Below are 19,616 nucleotides of genomic sequence, written 5' to 3' on the forward strand. Positions count from 1 at the left end.
TTATTGGGGATGCAAGTAAAAGATTGAACAGTCCCAATTAACAGTGAGCTTACATTTTAATGGGAGAGATAATATGAAACACATTATATATATATATGTGTATATATATATATATATATATATATATAGTGAATAAATTCACACACATATATAAATTCAAGGTAATAGGAGTTGGAGGGCACTAGTAGTGTAGTAGAGGATTTGCAAAGGTTAGACATTGAAATGGTACTTGGGCTGCATCTAAAGAGAGTGATAAAGTGAAGGGATGGAAGGACTGCAGTTTAGGCAGTCCTAAATGGTTGGATGCAGATGGTCAGAGCAGGTTGAGGAGGTTGATCAACTATGGCAGTCTTGGCCAAATCTATGGAAAACTGGTTACAACAAAGAATAGACTACAATGAGGGATGATGAGAGTAGGGAGCTATTGTGATAATCTAGGTGGGAAGGGATGTGCACATATAAAGGTTTGGCCTGGACAAGGACTCCCTGTCATACACTAAGGAAATGTTGTGGAAGATGAACTATTTAGAGATGAAAAGAATGGGATGAGAGGAATCTTTTGGGATGGTCTTTTTTCAGAAAAGGCATGGGTACTCAGTTAAGATAAAGAAGTAGAAGGTTTAAGAGGAAAAAAGGTATAGGACCACTTTTGTGGACAAGATAAATAGGAGGTGTAATGTGATGAACTAGCAGAAGATACTGAGGAAGGAGGAAAATATTGCCATGAAATCCGGAGAGGTTCTGGTCTTTGGTGTCAATGGAGTAGACTGGGCAAAGAGGATGAGGTTGTAGAACTGAGAAAAAAAGTTTGTAGGATACATCCCACTTTAAGGGATGTGTGATGAAGTATGATAAACAAGAGTAGGAGAACTGGGACTACTGAAGGATATCTTATCTTGGGGATGTTGGGGGGGGGGGGGGGGAGGAAAGGAGAAGAGGAAAGTCTTTCCATGATCAAGCCTGGCCTAGGGTATGGTTTCTCAGCAAGGTTTGAATTGGGAATATGTAAAGAATGAGCTACAGGCCTAAGGTTCCTGGACCTGCAGTTTGGATCAGGGAAACATCATAAGATTAAGTGTTAAAATGCTTGCTATCAGGAAAGGAGGTAAAACAGTTAACTTTGATCTAAGTTGAATGTGATGAGAGAAATCATATCCTTAAGGAAGAAACAAAGGATGAGATATAGCAAAATACAAAATGGAGTAATTTTTTTTTAATTAAGAGTAAAGATCTTTGGTCTTTGTTCAAACTCCACAATTCTTTCTCTGGATATAGATGGTGTTCTCCATCACAGATATCCCAAAATTGTGCCTGATTGTTGCACTGATGGAATGAGCAAGTCCATTAAGGTTGATCATCACCTCCATGTTGCTTTTAAAAAGGGTATACAATGGTTCTTCTAGTTCTACTTATCTCCCTCAGCATCAGTTCATGCAAAATCCTTCCAGGCTTCCCTGAATTCCCATCCCTCCTGGTTTCTAACAGAATAATAGTGTTCCATCACATACACATACCACAGTTTATTAAGCCATTCCCCAATTGATGGACATCCACTCAATTTCCAATTCCTTGCCACCACAAACAGGGCTGCTATAAATATTTTTGTAAAGTGATGTTTTTACCCTTTTTCATAATCTCTTCAGGGTTTAGACCCAGTAGTGGTATTGCTGGATCAAAGGGTATGTACATTTTTGTTGCCCTTTGGGTGTAATTCTACATTGCTCTCCAGAAAGGTTGAATGAATTCACAGCTCCACCAACAATGTATTAGTGTCCCAGATTTCCCACATCCCTTCCAACATTGATCATTGTCCTTTCTGGTCATATTGGCCAGTCTGAGAGGTGTGAGGTGTTACCTCAGAGATGCTTTAATTTGCATTTCTCTAATAATTAGTCATTTAGAGCAATTTTTCATATGACTGGATCCCTTTGATTTCCTCATGTAAATTGCCTTTGTATATCCTTTGACCATTTGTCAATTGGGAAATGGCTCTTTTTTTTTAATTTGACTCAGTTCTCTGTATATTTTTATCCTTTGTCAGAAATACTAGCTGTAAAAATTGTTTCCCAATTTACTACATTTCTTTTGATCTTGGTTACAGTGGCTTTGTGCAAGAGCTTTTTATTTTAATGTAATTAAGGAGTGGCTAGGTGGCACAGTGGATAAAGCACCGGCCCTGAGTCAGGAGTTCCTGGGTTCAAATCTGGTCTCATACACTTAATAATTACTTAGCTGTGTGGCCTTGGGCAAGCCACTTAACCCCATTTGCCTTGCAAAATCCTAAAAAAAAAAATTTAATGTAATCAAAACTGTCTAGTTTATTTTTAATGTTGTTCTCCATCTATTCCTTGATCATAAACTGCTGCCCTTTCCATAGAGCTGACAGGTAAACTATTCCTTAATCTCCTATATTAGTTTTTTATGTCTAGATCCTGTATCTATTTTGATCTTATCTTGATATAGGGTGTAAGGTGTTGGTGTAATCCAAATTTCAGTCATACTAATTTCCAATTTTCCCAACATTGTTTTTTATCAAAGAGAGAGTTTTTATCACAATAGCTGGACTCTGGGTTTATCAAACAGCAGATTACTATAATCAATTCCTGCTATTGCACCTAGTCTATGCCACTGCTCCACCACTCTTATTTCTTAGCCATTACCAGACAGTTTTGATGACTGATGCTTTTAATTTTAGGTCTGGTAGGGCTAAGCCAACCTTATTTTGCACTTTTTTTTGTTAAATCCCTAGAGATTCTTGACTTTATTTCTACATATGAATTTACTTATAATTTTTTCTAATTCATTAAAGTAATTTCTTGGAATTTTGATTCATTGGACATTAAACAAGTAGTTTAATTTTGGTAAAATTGTCATTTTTAATTGGATTTGTTCAGCCTAGCCATGAGCAGTTGATATTTTTTTGTGTGAGAAGTGTTTTGTTATTCTTTTCAAAAAGTTTCTGAGTCTGCCTTGACAGGTAGACTTCCAGGTATTTTATATTGTCTTTCTAGTTCTTTCTTCTGCATCTTGCTAGTCATATATAGAAATGTTGAGGATTTATGAGAGTTTATTTTATATCCTGTGACCTTGATAAAATTGCTAATTATTTTTTGTAGTTTTTAAGATGATTTTTTTGGGATCCTCTAGGTATACCATCAAGTCATCTGCAAAGAATGAGAGTTTTGTCTCTTCCTTCCCTACTCTAATTCCTTCGATTTTTCTTCTCTTATTGCTGAAGCTAACATTTCTTCTTTTTTCTATTAAGCTCTGGTCTTTTCATCAGGAAAAGTTGGAAGTCTCCTATTTCATTAAATGTCCATTTTTTGCCCTGGAAGAGAAGGCTCAGTTTTGCCAGATAATGAATTTTTGGCTGCATTCCAAACTCCCTTGCTTTTTGGAATATTGCATTCCAGGCCCTTCAGTCCCTTAATGTTAATGCTGCCAGGCCCTGTGCAATTCTTACTGTGGCTCCTTGGTGTCCAAATTGTTTCTTTCTGGCTACTTGCAGGATTTTCTCTTTTATCTGATAGTTCTGGAATTTGGCCACAACATTCCTTGGTGTTTTCATTTTAGGATCTCTTTCTGGAGGGGATCGATGTATTCTTTCAATAACTATTTTGCCCTCTGTTTCTATGATATCAGAGCAGTTTCCCATTACTAAATCCTGTAATATTGAAAACAGGCTTTTCTCTCTTTTCAATATTTTCTGGAAGACCAATAATTATTAGGTTATCTCTCCTCGATCCATTCTCCAGGTCAGTGGTTTTGCTGATGAGATATTTTACATTTTCTTCTATTTTTTCAATTTTTTCAATTTTTGTTGTCTCATGAAGTCATTGATTTCCACAGATTCCATTCTTTCTTTAAGAGAAGAATTTGCCTTTTGCAACTCCTTTTCCAGTTGGTCAATTCTATTTTTCCTAAGAGTTTTCCATTTGACCAACTGAAGTTTTGAATTATTTTGTTTTTCCATTTGTCCAACTGTATTTTCCAAGGATTTGTTTTCTTGTTGTATGGGTTTCTTTTCTCAAATTTTCCAATTAATTTTTAAACTCCTTCCTGATTTCATCAAGAAAATCTTTCTGTGCTGGAGACCAGATCATATTCTCCTCAGAGGTTCTAGGTCTCTCTGAGGGTCTTTTCCTTCTAGGAATTTTTCTATGGACCCCCCCCTTCAGCTGGTCTTTCTTCATTTTCCTAAGATCTTGTGTTGAGGGAGGTTCACAGAGGTTTGTTGTTGGGATCCCTAGAGGCTTTATTCACTGGGTTTAGTAACTCAAGTGGGTCAGCCAGTAGGGGGTGCTAGAGGCTGGAACTTGCCCTTCAGCCCTTCTGGTAAACCCCAGACGGTCAGTCCCACTGCCAACTCCTCCACTCTCCAGTTGTTTCTCTGAGCAGTTCCCACAGCAAAAGCCTCCAGGGCTGATCTTAGGTTAGTCCAGCTCTCACCCCACCCCCACTGGCTCTCTGCACCTGGCTCACCCATGATCCCCAAAGACAGACCTTGAGGTAGGTGTTCTCCTAGCTTCTCTTTCTGGGTTTTGTCGATCAAATTTCTATTAAGAGGTTTGTTTCATATTATATATGAGAGAAGATAGGGAGACCTTAGCATAGGGCCTGTCTTCTCTCTGCCATCTTAGCCAGAACTATTCTCAAAACTGAATTAACTTTAAAAATAAGAAGGTACGGGAGGGAAGAGGACCAGGTGGAAGGGGATCTTGAATTACTTCAAGTATTTATTATGTACCTACCATGTGTGGCATTATAACAAGTGTGAAAATTTAAAAATAACAATGAAACTGCCCTCACCTTCATGGAGTTTACAAAGTATTGGAGGGAAATGACATGTAAATACCTAACTGAATACAAAATAAAATACCAAGTTATTGTAGTTATTACCTCTCTGTAGGAGGTAATATGAAGGATTACAGAAGATCCCAAAGGGGAAGATGAGGAAGAAAAGAAAAGGCATATGGGACCACCTATGCAAAGATGCAAAAAGGGCAGATAAAAACATTGCATGTAGAGAACCATCAGATCAGTTTTGAATGTGAAGGGGTATGACCAGATTGGAAAAGATGGGGTGGACCATCCAGGTGAAGCTGGAGGCTATTTATTCTAATCTCTTTTATGGATGAGGAAACCAAGGCCCAGATGTTGAGAGGCAGGATTTGAACCCATGTATTCTTTTCCATTGCCTCTCTGCAGGTCTTTAAATATCCTCTAGGGAATTTGTATTTTATCCTCGAAGCAACTGAAGTTTCTTGGGAAGGGAAAATATAAGTCCTTTGTTTAAGGAATATCAGTTCTGTAGTTGTATAAAATGGAATGGAGAAGAGAGAATTATGTCAGATTAGGAATAACCTTTAAGAAACCTTTGTAGCACAGGTACCTTATTCCTTCCATGATACTCTTGCCTCCTCTCCATCCCCACAAATTTCCCCTGTAGTACTTATATTTATTAAAACAATAACAAAAAAAAAAACTCAGGACACAAATGAGATACTTAGAGAAGGAGGAAAGGGAGGAATCTGTCTTCTTATCCATGATTCCTGAGTGTTAAAGATGGATAATGCAAAAAAGAGAAGCAAAAAATTTGGAGTGCAGCAGTTTGCAGGGTCCTGCAGCCAAAATAAAGAGGCAGCACCAGGATAAAGCAAGAAGTCAGCAGTGATTTTTTTTTTCCCCATATACCCTCAGGAAGAGCTGGATTTGAGTTCCACTTCAGTCACATGAGCCTGTTTCTTCAGCTGTAAAAGGGGAATAATACCTACCTCCCAAGATTGTGAGGAAATGATCAAATAAAAGTTTGTAAAGTACTTTGCAAACTTAAATACTATAGAAATGTCAACTTCTGTTTATTATTATCACTGTTACTATCAAGAGACTTAACCCAAGCCGGGTATACTATTATTTTTGAAGTCAGAAGAACTAAACTATCCTTTTGCTACTTTTAATACTTATGTGACCTTAAGCAAATCACTGCTTTTCTGGCCTCTTAAAATTACTGTTCTTCTAGCTAGTGATCTCTGAAAGGCCCCCTCCTCTCCTTTTCTAGACCACATGATTTCCATCAGGCCAAGACTACAACCCAAGTCTCTGGACTATGTCAGTTTTCTCCACACATTTCCCCCAAACCAATCCCTTTTATATTACAGGTACTTTTTTGCCCAAAATTATCTTGATTTTCAGTAAAGGATCTATATTGCAGCACTGTGCTCCTCCCCTTTTCTGCACACCTTAAGCATTAACAGTGGTCTTAATTTATGGACTACTGAGAAGAGGATTGCTTTTGGACTGGCAAAGAGGTGGTGGCATTTACCTTGGACAAAAAACAAGTGGACACCTCCAGTGGTTTTCACAGGCCATGTAATTATACCTACAAGATCCTAAACAACAGGGCCTGATCAGATCTCTTGCCCTGAAGTGTATAGCCTGTTCTTTGCAGCTCCCACCTTTTAGAAGCCAAAACTGCCACTTCGACTCTTCAGAAAGCACATTCCATTCACAAATGAGTTGTGTTCCTGTTTCCCTCCCACGCCCTTTAAGCCAATTCAAAAAAGCCAAGGCTCTGCTGTTAGACCTAGCCAACGCAGCTGCGAGAGAACCAGCTTCTTGTTTGGGTTGGGGAGGTGGGGTGGGGAAGACAACATTTGGAGGCACTGCATAAATATTTCTTCTCTAGTCCCTTGTTCCCCATATTTGGTTAGAGAAGCCAAATGACTTATTTGCTGTTATTTTCCAAGTCTAGCATATGGCCTTGGGCTTGTAAAGAGAAAGGTGCAGCTGGAGGGATTCTTTCTTTGGCACCTCAGTAACAGAACCTAAGTTAGTCAGAGCTCCTCTCCCCTTTCCGGTCCCCTATCATCAAAGTCTACAGTGGCCAAGTTTGCTGCATTCTACCCATTTATCGAAGCACCTGGCAGAGTTACCTATGAGCTCATGGTCCCCACGGTGATCCTTCAACACAAAATGGCAAACAAAGCGGTCGCTGTTGGCTGCACGCACCTCCTCCACTGCCAGAAGTCATACAGGTAGAGCATTTGCTGTGAAGAGGCACTTTACTAGGGGCCCATAGAGTATTGCCTGAAAATGGCAGGTTTCTATCATACCATCAAAATCAAAGTCAGTCATGACCCCTCAAGCTGTCTCCTCACCTATAAAATGGAAATAACACCAGTACTAATTGCATAAGGATGCTAGGAGCATTAAATGAGAACAATATGAAAAGTTCTTTAAAGTTGTGAAGTGACTGACACATCAACTATTATCCAAGAAGTCAGAAAGATCTGGGTTCAAGTCCCACCTCGGAGGACATACCTCTGTGCCTCAGTTTCATCTGTACAATAGGGAAATATTCAAAGGTCCCTTCCAGTTCTAGATCTGGATTACTATACAGCATGGTGACAAATCTCGGAATTACCTCCAATGTGCCAGGCAAACAGCAAAAATGGTTTTTGCCACTTCAGCATGAAGCAAACAAACTTCAATTTAGTCTATATTAGCCCTGGGTTTCTGTAACTGATATTCTCAAATATTATAGAAAGAAAAGTGGGAGCATCTAGGTGGCTCAGTGGATAGAGCACTGGCCTTGGAGTCAGGACAACGGGGATTCAAATCCAGCCTCAGACCTTGGGCAAGTCACTAACCCCTGCTTGCCTCTCATCCAGAAAAAACTCCAGTTGTCCTGATTCATACCTGGCCACTGGACCCAGATGGTTCTGGAGGAGAAAGTGAAGCTGGTGATTTAGCACAGCACCCACTCACTCCAATTCATGTGGATGTCATGGTATCACCTCCCTGATGTGGTTGTCTTCAAAAATGAAAGACAAATATTAGAAACAGAAATGCAAGAGTTATGAAACAGATTCAAGTCTAAAAGTCAACTGAGAAAAAGTTTCCAGGCAACATCTTCAACTAAGGGAAAATAGTAAACTTATGAGACTTTCAGTTAATGCTGAATTTGGGTTATGTAAGAGAGGGGGGCGGGGAAACTAAGGTTGTATGGGGGGAAAGCAGCCCACTAATGGTTTATATATTTTTTCTATGTTTTACTGTATTTTTATTTTATTAACAACTTTCTAGTTACATTTTAATCCAATTTGGGCCAATGGGAATGTTTGACATTCTGATCTACAGAAACATACCCTCCAAATAATTGAAACATAAACCTCCCACCAAGACTATAGGGTTCCAAGAATGACACCCCATAGATCCACCAGAAGTGACTAGGACAAATATAGATGGCTGGCCAGGGTGGTAACATCTGAGAATGATTCATTATAAAAGGGACTAGGATCTAAAAGGACTCCCCATGAATAGGACTATTTTTCTTAAGTATAAGAACTGCTGCTTCTTTCACAACAGTCTGAACTCCAATGTGACATTATGGTACACATTGGGGCGACCCTCCACAAAGTGATTACCTCTAAATTGGCCAGAGGGGAATACATTTTCTACTTATGACAATTCTCTAAGTCTGTTGACCAGTTCAGAGAGGGGTGGTAATGTGTGCCAATAAGCAATGGGATAATGAATGGAATCTGTAGTCAGGATATGAATTCAAATCCCATCTTTGTCACTTTATTACCTCAATGACATAGGTAAAAGTCATTTCAGCTGAGTTTTGGGTTCTCTGTAAAATGAGGGAGCTAAACTAAACTAGGTGACCTGTAAGGTCCTTTCCCACTCTAACTCTATGGCCTTTGGGAAGAATGATACACTTAAAGTCACAAATCCAGCCATTCCCCTTTTCGCCATCACAGACTCCTTTTTTGTAAGCCCAGAATAAAAAAAAAAAACTTTACTAATTGACTGTTCTGCATCAATGGCAATAATCAAGTAAACAAATTTATTAAATTCAACAGCAGGTAACCTTCAAATAAAATACATTTAAGGGGGAAAATAGTGTAGACACCAAAGACAATATGTGTAACAAGGTAACAAACATATTAAAAAGGGCCATTTGAAGAGTGCAACAATGCAGAAAACACAAAAGGTAGCTTTTCAACAGTTTGTACAACCTTGAAGTAAAGGATACACTTATCAAAAAACCATTAAAAATACATAAAGGTGGAGGATTACAACAATAGTGATAAACTAATCTACCCAACAGATTAAGGCAAGTTGTTTGCAGGACTAATCTGTCCAAGCCCTGTTGCCTATTGCTTCAAATTTCTCTTTGAAACAAAACTGTGCCCATTAGTGCAACAGGTTAAGAAGTGAGTGACCATATAGACCCAAGGGATTTGCATGGCAGGACAGGGATGGGTGAAGATGGCAATGGCTTTAGGAAAGAATTTCTCCCAACAAAACCCAAAAAAACAAGCAAACCAATTTGTATTTATCAGGAATGAACTGCAGCAATTGCTAAGTACCATCCCTTGGAAATTTCCAAGATGGGGAGTGGAATGAGGGGGTAAGAATATTATCTATGGAATTTAGGGTGCACTTCAGAGGAACAGAGGCAGGCCTGCAAAGAGACTAAGATAATCCAGGATCTGCATCAGAAACAGGACCCAAGGGTTACATCAATTCTGCATACCTTCCTTAAAACATCAGGTGCTCCAACATCAGGTTTTGTTCCAAACACACTCAAAGCAAAAACGGCTATTCCTCAAAGAAAGGCAGCCCTGAAGGCCAGGCCAACTTGAAAACCACTGACTGAATGCTCCAATTACAGCACAACAGAAAGATAAATTATGTGAAAACTTGTATAGAGTCCATAAATAAAATGGATAAAAATGAGTAATCTTTTATTGGGATCAGATGGATTTAGATGAACATTTCAGCAAACTTCTTCAGTCAAGATACTGCTGAACTCCCCCTAAGAGGGAATTACTGAGAGTCTAATTCAAAACACTATTAGCCAGTTATAAAAGAAAGAGGGCAAACAGTGAAGCAAATAATAGATCAAAAATCAGCTCCCAGCCTTTATTTTACATTTGGGTCTACCTTCATGTTGTACTCTATTCTTCCCACCAATGACACCATGGATCTGTATACTCAACATTTAAATATGACAAATCAATGATATTGCTCTTCTTTGAGATACAGGATCTATCTTGTTTTTTAAGCAAGAAATTTTTGGGGTTGGTCACCACTCCCAGTAGACATTTTTGCATAACTAAAATGCACTATTAACGTAACAATTTCAGAGTTGACTTTTTCCAGGAAAACTGGATAAACAATACAGGCCTGTGAAAACAAACCAACCAGGCCTCCCTCCTACCAGCACCCTATACCAGGAACAAATTTTGGCACCACCATCTGGGAGAGGTCAGCAACATTTCAGAGATAGCCTAATACTGCACAGTTGTACCCTTCCTTTTTAAAGGAGGTTAGAGTGTCCCTCTCTTAAGTAAGCATAACATTGAAAATACTGCACTTCTCAGTAAGATTTTTCTGGGTCAAGTGATGATGTACATTTTTATTGCCACTTAATTCCAGTTTGACCTAATACAAGCATTTCACCTTCCAATCACTAATGGTTAAAACATGTTCCTTTATCAAATTTAACTGATGTAGATTCTTGGTTTCAACTCACCCACAAGCTCCCAAACTATTAAAAGAAAGGTGGGAGAGAGCCAGGCTGCTTGGATCTAAAATGAATATCATTTTAGTACTGAGGTGGCAATGTAATTCAATTGTGTCCCATTTCTTAGGGACAAAAGAAAGGATAATCAATGTCAAAACTTCCTCTCATACTAGTGTCCTAGTAAAAAAAAAAACCACTAGCTCATAGATCACAAGCAATTTGTCAAAAATCAAGTTTCCCAAAATGTATTAAGTTGTAATTAGCCACACTCAAAAGTTCCTAATGGTTTCCAAAATACCATGGGGTCTTACATCAACTTCTGTCTGTTGCTGTTTAGGTGCCTCAGAATTTGCAGTGTCCCAATGCTATGCATATACAGGCTTTCTATATTTTTTAATTAATCTGAAGAAACACAATTCAGCCATTATTCAAGTTCATTTTCATGTCGAGTTAATAGTAATGAACTTTTCATTTCCAAGAAGCAGAAACAACAAAGTCACACCCCCAGAGAGAGGGATCTTAACATAAAAGCCTATGCTTAACTTTATTCATGACCACAATCAACCCAGAACTAATACAGACACATCTTAACTCCTTGCTGTACAATAGGGACACAAAATGGGGAGGTAGGAACAGCATGTACTTGACTTAACACTCCATTTTCTGGCTCATTTGCAATCTGAACTGCTTTTGTGTTACATTTTTATAACGAATGGTTCATTAAAAATATTTTTTTAAAAAAATGGCTCCTCTGAAAAAACTTTATTTAAAATAAAACTAAAACCAAACCCATAATACAGTACATCTATACGGAATGCCTTCTTTTTAGGCTAGGAAGGAAATCCAATCCCTCTAGGGTCTAGAGGATTCTTATGGCTTTCCTCACCCCCCCTTTTTTAACTGGACTGCTGCTTGTGGGATGTGATGAGCTCTGCTCCCCTAGAAGCAACTGTGCCTACCTGTTCAAACAATGCCTGAGATTGCACTTCAAGAATTAGGGACTGGTAAAACAAGCTGAAATGGGAAGAGCGCCCTATGGTCTTCACTAGCATTTTCAGGCAAAGGGAGTACAGTCTTAAAATTGAAATTAAACCTACCAAACCCGCTAGGCAGTAGAAGGCCTGCAGTGACGCTGGTCTCAGCTAAGTAGCCACGAGGCTCAGCTGTGGCTAATTCAGGGAATCAGTCAAATTCCCTTCAGTCTTACCATACTCCTCCCCCTAGGACCTATTCACTCTGTGGTAGTTTTAAAATGTAGATTCCCCCCCACCCCCCTTCTCTCTCTCTTTTCTTTAAAGGAAGCTTGTCAAGTTCAGGGCTTTAAAAAATTTCAATACAAAATGGAAGTTCAATAGAAAAACATTCACTGCAGAAACTCCACAAAACATCATTCCTGCAAAGATAGAAGTTTAAGCCCTCTAGAAGAGGTACTGAGAGCTAAAAATGAACAGACCATGCCCAAGCCAAATGATGTGCAGCACATGGGCAGAAAATGGGCTTAAATTTTACTATAAAAGGGCATAAAAAGTTTTCACTTGACAGATTCTCTTTTGAATCAGTTCAAAAGCATCGGAAGCAGATGTGTACACTGTTGTTGAGTCCCCAGTGCCATCCTCTTTTCCTTACCAAACTAATTTATTAAAACCAAAATATAAGAAAGAAATGATCCCTCCACTGGGATTAGGCTTGGACAAGAAACCTGTTCCTCAAGGCCCAGTCTGGGAGATCAGTCACCCTAAGATTTATCCAAATCTATCATAAAGATCACCAGGACTATGTTCTGGGAAAAGAAAAAGCTACAAGAATCCATCCCCTCTTTTATGAAAATGGTCCAAATTCTGATTCCAGAATTCAAAGGCTCTATCCACAACCTTTAAAAAGCCTCCTTCATTCCAAACACCCACCTTCCCCCACACACTCTGCACCCTAAAGGCTGCTTCCCATTTTACAAACCAGTTTAAACAGGCAAAGAACCTAAGAAATTTCAGAGGAGAGGGAGGGAAATTTATGTAAACCTAAACAGTCATCACGTCACCCCAAATGAGCCCAACATAAAAAAAAAGATAATAAATAACTCACTGGGTCAGGTGACAACATTGCTGCAGCAAGAAGGGAGAGGGCATAAGAGTTTAACCATTAAACACACTTTCAAACATGTTTGGCAGCATTGAGCCAACTCAGGCTTCTTGCACTTGCCAGACAAGTAAGCTGATGATACTTGAGAGATCAAAATAAAAATTCAAGCAGAGCTCCATACCACAGTTTTCCTTCAAGTTAGTTGGCCAGTGGGCACAGAGTTTGCCAACCATGGGGAACAGAACCTTTGGCTCCGAGTCAAATAAAAAAAAAAGTATTTCCACTTAGAACATGAAAATACAGCAACTTCATCAAAGACAGAAAACTATCAAAGAGGTCTACTTCCAGCAAAACTGAGGTAGCACTGCTTTCTCTGCATTTGACGTTTAAGTGGTTTTCAGTACAATGTATTAGAAACCGCTCACTTGAATGACAGGCACAGCATGTCGATGAATAAACTATATAATATATTGGGTGAAGGAATGAACAGGGAGAAAAAATTAGGGTTTCTACTGAATTAGCTTAAAATAGGATTTCACCAGACTGCAAATTGTTTTCCTTTGTTTTTAGAGCTTCAAATTGTCTGGGAATTAACGCAAAGTGGTTAACAGTTAACACTGCTATTCAACTCTGTGTAAATCTTGTAAAATAATTATTACAACCTAAATTCAACCATGTAAACAGCACTACACACAGTACAGACCTGCCCTGAAAATGTAGTATGCAAAACTGAGATCTGGCACTGTATCATTTTGTAATGTTAATTCAACCTAACCCTCCCAAACCCCACCCCCCAAAAATCTAAATTGTGCAAGAAATGGCAGACTTATTCTATCTGAAGGCTTTAAAAAAATTACACAACATGTAGCCAGGGTCAAATATTTCAGGACCAAAAAAAAAATTGTTTAAAAAGAATAACCAAAAATGAAGAAAGTGCCTAAAACATGATACAGCATTTTAGAGCCCTTTCAAATACAAGGCAGAGAAAGGTGTAAAGTAGAAAATATCCGGATCCTCAGTAATTTCCAGAAAGTTCCAAGTTCTCCACTGGCTGAAGGACAACAGACAGCAAGGGCTTCTGTCACAGCTGCTCACACATACTGGTAAGTCTGCTCCTCCTGACACAGGCTCTCTGTGTCTGAAGTTGTCAGACATTTTGATTCCTCTCCCTTTTTCCTTCGCTCCATCTCCCATTCCACAAAAGTATCAAAGAGACTAGGCCAGGCCTCATCTTCACTGTAGTTACTGAGGTCGGGTCCGATCACCTGAGTAAAGTTTAGGAACATGTTCCATGTATCCCGGGAGATTCCCTTGACTCCCGAGGGATTCTCAGTTAGGAAGTGTAACCACTGGTCCAATACAGGGGGATTGTTTTGAGTAAAGACAAGCTTCCAAAGGGCAATGGCTATTTCCCGATGCAGTGACCTCTGCCCTTCTTCAGAGTCCAGACCAAACTGAAATGTAAATCGGTAAAGATCCTTGAACTTATCTTCTTGTTTGGCTTCGTTTAAGAGACTGGGGAACCGAGCACAAATTCCATCAATGCTGTCTGCACTTATGGCTTTGCAGCCCTCAAAAAATTCCTTCCTATAAAGGGAAATAGAAAAAAGGCATCATCAAAACACATTCAGATTTTCCATTAAAGGATCCACTCAGAGTTCAATTTAATTCAATAAGTATTTTTTAAGCAAAAAAGAATGAGGATACAAAAATCTAAACAAAAAATATGCCCTCTAAATTTAGGCAAAATCAACATGTACATAGATAGATAATAAGAAAAAACAAATTATAACAAAATAAATATGAAGTAATGGGGAAGAGGATAGAGAAAGCATTAACAACTGAAGGCATCAGGGAAATTAAATGCTAAATTACAGGTTTCTACAAAGCAAAAATGAAAAGGAAATGCATTCCCAAGTGGAGATCAACCTGACAAAGATGGGAGAAAGAATACTGTATGGGTGTCTAGGTGTCACAGTGGATAGAGCACCGGCCCTGGAGTCAGGAGTACCTGAGTTCAAATTCAGCTTCAGACACTTAATAATTTTACCTAGCTGAGGGGGGCAGCTAGGTGGCCCAGTGGGTAGAGCACTGGCCCTGGAATCAGGAATACCTGAGTTCAAATCCAGCCTTAGACACTTAATAATTACCTAGCTGTGGCCTTGGGCAAGTCCCTTAACCCCATTGCCTTGCAAAAACTAAAAAAAGAATACTGTGTATGAGGAATATCAAGTAAGTCAGTTTGTCTGAAATATAATCTGCTTGAGAGGGAATAATATGAAATCAGCCTGGAAAGGCAGATTAGAGCAAGATGGGAAGGGTTTTATTTTTACTTCACCACAGAAACAATAAATTGCTGAAGCCTCTTTGAAGGGGAAATGACATGATTACACCTGTGTTCATAGGCAGCAGCTGTGTGGAAGATGGATTGTAGAGAACAAAGTGAAAGTAGGAAGTAAATTAGGAAGGTATTACATAGTTCTGCAAGAAGTCATCGAGGGTTGTGATCTCCTTGAAAGGAAGGACTATTATCTGACTCTCTTTGAATTCCCAATGCCTGACATACAGTAAGTGCTTCATAGATGCTCAGACTCACTAGATAATTTAAGGCAGTGGTTGTGTGAGTGGAGAGGAAAAAAATGTATATTAAAGATTTTGTTTGTAAAACATCAATAGGTTTTGTCAACTGACTAGATATGGGGATTGAGGGAGAGTGAAGAGCAAGGTTTCAAACCTAGGTGACAAGGATACTGGCACAGAAATAGGGAATAATGGAAATGTCTGGAGATCAGATAGACTCAGGAATAATCCAAGTAGACATCCTAACTAGTCATGGGTATTGGTGAGATCATCAGAAAAACAGAGAAAAAAGCCTTAGGCAAGAAACCTGGGGTACACTGAAATAAAGGGGAGAGGAAATAAATGAGGAGCTGGCTAAAGAAACCAAGAAGAAATAGTCAAATGGGTTTCTATAGAAGTGATACTATGGCTAAGATCTTGTTTGCTGGGTGCTTGCTCCCCAGCAAAGACCAACTAATTTAGAACTTCTGATATGAAAAAGAATGATTCTGCATTTTCATTTAGCTCCCCTGAAGGGTAGGTGTGAAATTAGTATTCTGAATGAATTTCAGTACATGTCAGCATAGGAAAGAGTTTCTGAAATTCCCTCCCTCCTGGGAATATCATGAATAGGAAAACACTTAAGAACTACTATGAATATCCTAGGGATTGAGGGTGTCATTTTTTGCAGTTATCCCTACCCTAAAGGGATATGATGTTAGTCTACCACTACCTCTCAGGAGAGATAATCTCCAGGAACTAGAATATAATATGTGGTCATTCTCCCTTTCCCTAACTACAAATAAACTGCTCATTCTAGGCTCATAGATTTAATAGATGAAAGAGATGTTAGTTCTGTGAAGAAGGAAAGGACTGAAAGAAAGTGACGGTGGTTTAAGTTCCTACTGTGTGCCAGGTACTGTGTTAAGCACTTTACAATTATTATCTCATTTAATCCTCACAATAACCCTGGGAGATAGGGGCTATTATTACTATCATTCCCATTTGACAGTTGGAGACTTGCCAAGGGACATAGCTAGTAAGTGTCTGGGGCCAGATCTGAATCCTAATCTTCATGTCTCTGGACCCAGTGCTTACCCACTGCACCACCTAGTTGCACAGCTAATAGTGACTAGTCATTGCCACTAATTGTTCAAAATGAGAGAACATTAAATAAAAATTATGTCAGTTGGGGAAAATATTAGCAAAGGACTGAGCACCTTTCCATCTTTGTAGACCTGTGAGAACTGAGACTTTTGGTTTAATCTTTGAGAATGTCCATCTGAGGCACTTATGTATTAGCAAACTTTAATGGATAAGATGCATGTATTTGCATAGGAAAAAACAACTTGAGTTTGTTAATCTTCACTCTTAAGTCTCATACCAATTTTAGGAAATCAGTGAGACAAAACTGTAAAATGACTTACTCATGACCCTACTGCCTAAAAGCAAAGAACCAAACTTGAAGCTTGATCTCCCACATTCCATTCCAGTTCTTCCTTCTGCCTCTCTACAGTAACTCCCTTAAGTCCTTCCTCTTATCCTCCCCACCCTAAAATCCAAACACAAAGTGCTTCTCACCAACCTTGTGAACTTGCACATGGTAGCAGCCTGGAATTTCCAAGCTAAAACCAGCACTTTAAATTCTGTGGGATCAACACATAGATCATTACAGAAGCGTTCCATGCCTTCCTCCAAAATTGCCTCTTCTCGATCATCCTTATAACGCCTAAAGAGTTCCTCCATCCTCTGCAGGGAAGACTCCTCTGTATTGGACTCAGGATCCCTCCTGGCATCTCCAGATGATGTTGGAAACTGACATGGCTCAGAGGCTGCCTCTGCCTTCTTTGTCCCATTGACAAGGATGTCACCACCAGGCTTTCCACAAGTTGGTGTGTGGTCATCTCGGTGACTCCCACTGCGCTTACTATGGGATTTTCCGCTGGGATCCCGATCTCCATTTTTGCTGCCTAATGTAGATGATGGATTCTTGCATTTGGTGACACACTGGCCCATGGTGCAGGTGGCCCAGCCTTTATAGCGGCCCCCTTCTAATTGGACAGCCTCTCTGATGCTGGCCAGCGTGCCTCAACATTCCATCGACAGGAAACAAACCACCTAGACACAATTTGAAGAGTTAGTTGCCTCGATGTATGAGAAAAACACAGCACAAAATCTGAAAGGCATGAAGTGTTCTAAAGACCACACTGTCTCCCCAACCCCCCCAAAAAACATCTTAATAGGTATATTATTCTTTCTCAACAAGCAACTAAATTAAATACTGACTATGTATACCAATTACCACCACATCTATTTACAAGCCAGCTTTGCTACTTCACCTTGTAAATGTAGTTCTCTCAGTGACTACAGTACCTTAAAGGAACTAATAAAGGAAATTCCTAAAATTCTTACTGTAACATAGGTTACAAAGAGTTTGATTCATATGTAGACTTCATCAAGGAAGTCTACTCCAACCTAGAAATATTCCAGAGGAAATAACTAATGTGCCAACTCTACAGTATATAAAAATGTTATTTGGGCTTTAGTCTGCAAAGTAACAAAAACTCCAAAAGACTTCAACTATAAGGATTAACTTATAGGTTCTAACTCCTTAAATATTCTGTATTTCTTTCTTGTGGGAAGTGGGAAGAAAAGGAAAGTGCCTAGAGTAAAACAGAATATGGCTAATTATAAATTCAGACAGGTGAGATCATCATGTTCAATGGCATGAAGTCTCTGCCAGGGCACTGGAGAATATTAAAGTTGCTTGTCTTCACCTTCTTACACAATGCTCTCAAACCATCCTGCAGCTCAAAGCCCCCTCATTATAGGATCTCACCCCAAGTCCACAGAACCCCCTAGGCTTTTTTCCTCTCCTCCATTCACTATTTCCTATATAGCTAATATCTGCTAGATTTTGGAAAGGTTTATAACTGATTAAAGTAACAAATACTTAAGTAGACAGGGTAGATAGGCTCACCCTCCAGGCAAATGCACTTTTTAAAGGGATACTAACTAAATCATGTGTTTCTCTAATTGGTAAGTTTATGTGAGGGGGCAATTTCTCTGTTCCCAGCCTACTCGGTAAAAAATGGGTACCAGTAATTGATACAACTCAATTCTTTTCTGAAAAGGTGCCAACCTCTGGGTTAAATGCAGCCACTCAAAACATAACTTTTAGAATGCCATGTCCAGAACTTGCTCTTTTAAACTGGCCAGGGAACAAACACTGATGAAAAAGGAGGAAGGCCATTTAATTAGAGTTAAATCAGGGTCTAAATTAGCTCAATCTTCCTCAGGGTTCAAAATACTGTGCCATTCCTCAGAAAAAGCTCAAGGAGGATTCTAGTTTCCCTCAACTTCAACACATGATTCAAAAAAGGAAAATCTGTGTTCTGCTCAAGATTTTAACTTCATCATTTCCTGGAAGTCTCAAGAAATGCCTGGATAAACACAGATTTATTCATATTCCTTATAGACAGCTTTCTTAAGTATAAAATAATTTTAATATGAAGACCAGAATACCTTCTTTTTGAAAATTTAATCACATCAAGGTGTCTCCTCAAAGCATAGCTATGTATGTCTTTTACCAGATAAATGCCAGACCTTTGCTAGGTTTTTGAAGTCAAGAGTGAAAAACTAAATGGTTTTTGGTGTAAAAAACCTCTTTTGGGGAGGGGTAGGGATGTGGGGAGGAGGTGATTAAGAAAAGTGTCCAAACACTATTAGATGGGAAACAATTTTGAAATCTGAGGTTATTTAGTGGGAGCATATATCACACATGGGAAGCAACTGGTAAATCTGCTTTGTCAACTCAAAACACAAGAGATTAGACCATGTGGAGGGTCTGGTTGCCAGATTTGTGTTTCCAAAGACTGGAGCACTGCTGAAAGAAACAAAAGGAGTAAACTTACACAAATCCCACATGCTTACAAACTGTCAACTCCAATTTCCAAGCCCTCTGACTCACCAGCATACATTGCTCTCTTCCTGCTGCTGAGCTAAGCTTGCAGCACTCAATAAGGGGTTTCCTGTCTTTATATGACACACCAGGTCCCAATTTTCACATCAGAGGCTCTGAATTAGTTGATTTTTGGATATGCCAGGGAGCACATCCAGCACCCAGCAAACAAGATCTTGACTGTGGTGACTCTTCTGACCTCCTTGTGATGGAAACCTATTTGACTGTTTCTAGTTTTTTTAGTCAGATCATCATTCATGCCCTCTCCTTTATCCTTCATGTAGCCCAGGCTTCTAGCCCAGTTTTTTTCCTCTCTGTCTATTCTTTTGGTGACTACATCAGTACCCATGGATAGTAAGCATGTCTATCTGGATGACTGCTGAATCTACATAGATTGCCTTTATCTTCTCCTGCTCTCCAAACATTTCCAACTGTATTTTAACCTCCCTATTTCTGTCAAGATACTTTACAAAAAAATCTCTC

General features: G+C 39.2%; 2 protein-coding genes across 6 annotated transcripts in view; one reads left to right on the plus strand and one right to left on the minus strand.

Moving 5' to 3' along the window:
• REXO5 (RNA exonuclease 5) overlaps positions 1-10,741 on the plus strand; it is a 54,866-nt gene extending 44,125 nt beyond the window's left edge. The window contains exon 20 of the mRNA XM_074201341.1: positions 5,701-10,741. Within this exon, the coding sequence (XP_074057442.1) occupies positions 5,701-5,716 (16 nt within the window). The 3' untranslated portion in view covers positions 5,717-10,741. The remainder of the gene's footprint in view (positions 1-5,700) is intronic.
• The window catches only part of DCUN1D3 (defective in cullin neddylation 1 domain containing 3), a 37,610-nt gene continuing 26,809 nt past the window's right edge, over positions 8,816-19,616 (minus strand). For all 5 annotated transcript variants that reach the window (XM_074201343.1, XM_074201347.1, XM_074201344.1 and 2 more), the window contains 2 exons: positions 16,758-17,290; positions 8,816-14,200 (listed from right to left, as the gene is read on the minus strand). In XM_074201343.1, coding sequence (XP_074057444.1) covers positions 13,705-14,200; positions 16,758-17,188 — 927 coding nt within the window. In that variant the 5' untranslated portion in view covers positions 17,189-17,290 and the 3' untranslated portion in view covers positions 8,816-13,704. The remainder of the gene's footprint in view (positions 14,201-16,757; positions 17,291-19,616) is intronic.

This window comes from Macrotis lagotis, chromosome X (genome assembly GCF_037893015.1).
Source record: "Macrotis lagotis isolate mMagLag1 chromosome X, bilby.v1.9.chrom.fasta, whole genome shotgun sequence".
Lineage (NCBI taxonomy): Eukaryota > Metazoa > Chordata > Mammalia > Peramelemorphia > Peramelidae > Macrotis > Macrotis lagotis.